Source organism: Siniperca chuatsi, linkage group LG11 (genome assembly GCF_020085105.1).
Source record: "Siniperca chuatsi isolate FFG_IHB_CAS linkage group LG11, ASM2008510v1, whole genome shotgun sequence".
Taxonomy (NCBI): Eukaryota; Metazoa; Chordata; class Actinopteri; order Centrarchiformes; family Sinipercidae; genus Siniperca; species Siniperca chuatsi.
The window spans coordinates 1,330,262-1,336,088 of NC_058052.1; the positions used below are offsets into that span (position 1 = coordinate 1,330,262).

Genomic DNA, 5,827 nt, shown 5'->3' on the forward strand with positions numbered 1-5,827 from the left:
CTGCGCTCCCAGGATTCAAGGTTACTTGTGGTTCCTAGAGTGTCTAAAAGCAGAATGGGAGCCAGAGCCTTCAGTTATCAAGCTCCTCTCCTGTGGAATCAGGTCCCAGTTTGGGTTTGGGAGGCAGACACCATCTCCACATTTAAGAGTAGGCTTAAGACTTTCCTCTTTGATAAAGCTTATAGTTAGGGCTGGCTTGGGTGAGTCCTGAACCATCCCTTAGTTTTGCTGCTATAGGCCTAGACTGCCAGGAGACTTCCCATGATGCACCTCTTTCCTCTCTCCTTCTCTCCCTCTCCATCTGTATGCATTTTTATCTCATTACTGCATGTTACTAACTCAACATCTTCTCTCCCGTAGTTCTGTGCTTTCTTGTTTCTCTCATCTCTCCTTCTGTCGCTTTCAGCAGGTATTTCTGTGTTCCTGCGCGACAACTGCAACTACAACTAACTGTTATTTCCTCTGTTACTATTATTGTCATAACTATTCCTATGACTGTCATTATTATTATTAATTTTTTAATATTAATATTAGCCCTACCATTACATTATTACTATTTTAAAATTCTAGGTGGTGTTTGCATTGTGCTTCATTCTCCCCTCCCTCTCCCCCACCCCCTTTCTTTCTCTCTCTCAAAACCCTCTCTCTCTCTCTCTCTCTCTCTCTCTCTCTCTCTCTCTCTCTCTCTCTCTCTCTCTCTCAAAAACCTAATATGGCCGGCCACCACTGAGTCTGGTTTTGCTCGAGGTTTCTGCCTCTTAAAAGGAAGTTTTAAGTTGCCAAGTGCTTGTAAATAATATTATAAAGAGTACAGTCTAGACCTGTTCTATAGGAAAAGTACAATAAGATAACTTCTGTTATGAATTGGCACTATATAAATAAAATTTAAATTATATATATATATATATATATATATATATATATATATATGCATTTGCATATAATTCAATTTTATTTATATCGCACCAATTTATAACAGAAATTATCTCATGTATATGTATGTATGTGTATATATATGTATGTGTATACATATGTGCATATATATATAGATATATATATATATATATATATATATATATATATATATATATATAGATATAGATATAGATATATATATATATATATATATATATATATATAGATAGATAGATAGAGATATATATATATAGATATCTATATATATATATATATATATATATATATATATAGATATAGATATATGTACAGTATGTATGTATGTGTGTGAGTCATTTAAACGTGTTTGACACTCAGAAAAATGTATTCATCATTTTACAAGTGTTTCTTTTGTAATTGTGTATGGGAAAAAGTCTTTATGGGCCAGTCTTTGGCAATACCGAAAGTTGCAAGACAAAAATCGCCTCACAGCCCAGCACTGTTCTTGGTGTGTATGTAGTACACTAAATGACCAAAAGTATGTGAACACCCGAACATTCTGTAGAATAATTTTTGTGTATACTGTGTGACAAAATCTAACTCTTTATTCAATGTGCTCTCTGAGGCTACAACAAGCAGGCCATGGAGCATTCATTCCAGTTCAGACTTTGAGGACAGTTTGAACAGAATGGCACATTTACTGCCAAATCAATGCGTTTGAAAATAAGTGGAATGCACTTTTCTCCGACGCTGCCGCAGTCGCATACATTCGTATTATTTCAGCCCCCCCTTAAATGCTGATGTTCAGTCAGGGCCATAGCTACCACCGAGGACAATGATGTCATGTGTTTGGGGGCATGTGGGGGTTTTAGCAACCTGTTACTAGGCTTAGCTTTCAAAATAGGGTGCTGGGAATAGTCTACCAGGATGTCATTTTTACATTTCTGTTTCAATACAGATTAATAAACACATTGTATCTCATTATTAGTGAGCATTAGAGGTGTTGGTAGGTGTATTTTTGAATTTTGGACAGAGCCAGGCTAGTTGTATGCACCGGTTTCCAGTGTATGTTAAGCTAGGCTATCCATGTTCTGACTCCAGCTCTGTTCTTAACAGAGATTGATCTCCGTCTGAACATTTTCACGCTCCGAAGGAAAGTGAGTGGTTTCCTACATGCTGAACTATTCTTGCAAAAATCAGTCACTGTTAAAGAGAGGGGTGTGAAAATGATAAAATAGTGCAAAGCCAAAGCTTACTGGTTAGTCATTCTTGTAACCAAACCAGGCAAAGAATATTATATTATCCATAAAAGATCCAAGTATTTCTAAATTCCTGGCAATGGCCCTGTGCACAGTAGGTAGTTCTAGAAAGTCATTGTAGTCACTCTAGCAGGAGCTGTCAAACTGATCAAAGTTATCGGGCAAATCTGTCTCTGAAGAAGGAAAAGCATACATTTGGCTAAAGCATTAGTGTTCAGTGTGAAACAGGTGTAGGGTGTTTTTTTAATTCCATTTTTTTTATGACATCACTAATTAATGCAAGTACTTGAGATGACCAGAACATGCTGAGTTTCTACATCAGAATCAGAATCAGAAATACTTTATTGATCCCCGAAGGGAAACTCTTTGTTACAGCAGCTCGTCTTTACATCAGTGCACACAGGAGAAAGTACTAGCAAACGATATGATACACTATAAAAACTATTAAAACAGGTCAGAAATAAATGAAGTACCAGGTGGGTATAAGTATAAGATAAAATAAGTGTGAAGTACCAAGTGGGTTTACCGGCTGATGATGATAATACAGTATAATAATACAATGTAATAATATAAGTAATAAGTAGTGGTGCATGTACTGTCGAGTTAAGTGTAGCTTATTGAGATTATTAAGATATTGCACAGCAGTAATGGAGGTATATAATCTCAATATCAATAAATAGGAAAAACTAACATAGGAAACTAAATATTGCAGGGGAGTAATGAGTCTTCCGCTGAAGGTGCTCCTAGGCATATTCAACGAAGTGATGATGGTAAAGCTGAAAATATAAAAACATCACAACAAATAGGGCCTCATACTGTAGATCATTGTACAGCGCTTTAAATCTGATATCCAATGCTTTGTCTCCCCCTACTGGCGTCCAGTAAACATGGCCCTGGCTTGTGGGCGTTTTCTGTCGCTTGATGATGATGACAAATGCGTAAATGAAGCGCGACAAACACCAACAGACTTGTGTAAGTGTCCGAGCACAGCAGGAAGAGAGTCGTCGTGTTGCTCCAGACATGGCTGTCGTGCGGTTATGTGCTTCAGGCAGCAGACATGTAACGCTGCTTTCTCAGAGTCTAGCGGCGGAATGTGTCTTTAACGCCACAGGTCAGTGCGCGCGTCAGTATCAGCGGCGGTAGCCTCATGGTTTTCTTGTGAGCCAAATCTACACAAACCGGGTGTTTGAATGTTTCAGTGTCACCAAAAGCTGTTTTATTCGTCGACTTAAGAGTTTTGATATAAACGTCGACAGTCGTCAAAGTGACGTTAGCTAAGGTTAAATCAGAGCTGGAGGTCTGTCCTCAGACGGCTGTATTACTCCAGTGTTCATTCTGAAATCCCCGCTGTGTGTTCAGGGAGTCCACGGGCAGCCAGCGGAGCGGTGAAGGACGCGGAGCCGCTGAAGAAAGCTAAAACCCCGCAGGGGCGGTTTGACAGCCCCGAGGAGAAGCGCAAAGATGTTCTGGAAAGTGAGAGTGACGCACCTACACAAGCCCTGCGGAATTACGACTTAAAGTAGAACCAAAGAACTCTTCAGATGAGCGTTAGACACTGATGATAACAATAATTAAAATTAGGGATGCACAGTATATCTATGACCAACATATTATCTTGTTAAGTCAGTTTTATTTATATAGCCCAATATCACAAATCACACATTTGCCTCAAGGGGCTTCATAATCTGTACAGCATGCAACTTCCAATAAATACAAAAAATAGAATAATTTTTATTGAATAATAACTGCAGTTGTTCTTTGACTGTGAATGAACTCAAGTATAATCATGACTCATGCAGTCCGTTAATGAGTTTCTGAAGAATCTGATCCAAATGTCTCATTAGACACACATACGGTTCACGTTGTCCAGTAGATAAACATGAACTGATCATTTTACAGTAAATACACCCAGTGTTCAGTTTATTAGGTTTAAACTGGGTTTCTGAACAGTATAGAAAGTGGCCAGAGCCCCAGTGCAGCTTAATTAGCTAGTTAAGGAACAGCCAGTCAGGTGAGGAGACCAAGTGCCGTGCAGTGGCAGCACACACTTTCTGAGTCCTGTGGGACAGGGCTTCCCAAACCTCTCTTGGAGGAGCCCCTGTCCTGCAGGATCTCTCCCTGCTCCAACGCAGCTGATTCAAATGATCAGCTCTGAAGCTGCTTGGTGACAAGCCCATCATTTAAATCAGCTGTGTTGGGGCAGGGAGAGGTCCTAAACATGCGGGACAAGGGGTCCTCCAGGAGAGGTTTGGGAAACGCTGCCTGGGAGATCAACGGACTTGGTTCTTATATTGTATATTGCGCGTGCGGCTCGGGAACCACATCTCACACACACACACACACACACACACACAAGTGTACAGGAAAAGTTGTTTGGAAATAAAGATTCTTCGGTGGAGTTAAAGCCCACCATAACCACTGTTCTAGAGGCGTCTGTTGAATTGTAACGCATTATTCTGAGGTGTGTTTAGAATATTTTGTCCACTCCATTTATACAGTGTATACAGGATTAGAAACACCTCTCAGTATAACATAAACCAATTTATCAACAGCACCTCTCGAAGTTGAGTGTGAAGGTTCGTTCTTGTATTTCTTAACTCAAGGCCCACTTACTAGCATTATTCCAGAGCTTTCAACTGCATCTCACAGTGTGGAGTTTGCTCAGTTGTCATTACGTGACAGTATTGAACTTCTGAAGTTGGAACTCCCATCAGCTAAGGGAGACCGAGAAATGTGGTTGAAAGCTCAGGGAAAAGCTAATTAGTGGACCTTGAGTTAAGAAATGTTTGTCAAAGCTCCAAAGAGCTCTAACCTTGGTGAAGACAGATATGAGTTTTAGCTAGGTGGACCTAAGACACTGGACACTGCACTGTAAACGGTATGTTGTGAAGAAAGTGAAGCAGCTGTGGAAGGGACTAATCTTAATTAGAGAGCGTCTTTCAAACTGAACCATTCTCTTGTCGTCCTCCAGAGTTCCCTGATGACGTGAACCCTGCAACCCAAGAGAAGGGAGGTCCTCGGGGGCCAGAGCCCACCCGCTATGGAGACTGGGAGAGAAAGGGCCGCTGTGTCGACTTCTAGTTCATTACCCAGAAATCTGACATATCACACCTGTATTATGGAGATGTATAGTCAGCATCGCTTTTTAAAACCATTGATTGTTTTTGCTGTACACTCAGAAGTCTGAGCTTCTGATCAGAAGGTGAGAATAAGGCAAAGATACAAACTGTTTCTGACTGATTGTATTAATACTTACAGTGTGGACAGATTAACTCAGTAAAAGACTAGTTTTACTTATGTGTACCTGAAGTGTATCATGGCTGTTCATGTTGTGCATTTTGTTCAAGGGGTCATGCTCAAAAAACAAAATGTCATCAGAAATCAGTGGAATACGTGAAGCTCCAAGACACGCTGCTGGTGTTTTGTTGCAGGTGAGAGGGAGCCGTGGGTCGGAGTGCTGCTCCTGTAAGCTCACTGTGTCCGCAGGTATCAATGTTAAGATCAATAAAAGGAAAGATGATTCTCTGTACAAGTCCTGTGCGACTGTATGACTGTGATCCATTCATTTTGAGCATGTGTTACGACGTATTATAACGTGAATATCTCAGATAACTATACCTCCAAAAATCTGACTATATAGGGTTACCACATTAAGTGATGAATTTAAACAGTAA

The 5,827-nt window shown here is 40.1% G+C and overlaps 1 protein-coding gene across 1 annotated transcript; it reads left to right on the top strand.

The window, feature by feature from the left end:
• Positions 1-3,080: 3,080 nt before the first annotated feature.
• On the top strand, positions 3,081-5,682 carry sdhaf4 (succinate dehydrogenase complex assembly factor 4). The gene is made up of 3 exons (XM_044215455.1): positions 3,081-3,264; positions 3,513-3,626; positions 5,125-5,682. The coding sequence occupies exons 1-3, from the start codon at positions 3,096-3,098 to the stop codon at positions 5,232-5,234; spliced, it is 393 nt and encodes a 130-aa protein (XP_044071390.1). The 5' UTR covers positions 3,081-3,095; the 3' UTR covers positions 5,235-5,682.
• The last annotated feature ends 145 nt before the right edge of the window (positions 5,683-5,827 follow it).

Excerpts from the sequence above, each read along its gene's own strand:
- sdhaf4 (XM_044215455.1), top strand. The coding sequence starts at position 3,096 with ATGAAGCGCGACAAACACCAACAGACTTGTGTAAGTGTCCGAGCACAG. Across the intron at positions 3,265-3,512 it reads ATGTGTCTTTAACGCCACAG|GGAGTCCACGGGCAGCCAGC; the intron begins GTCAGTGCGCGC and ends CTGTGTGTTCAG. Across the intron at positions 3,627-5,124 it reads GCGCAAAGATGTTCTGGAAA|AGTTCCCTGATGACGTGAAC; the intron begins GTGAGAGTGACG and ends GTCGTCCTCCAG.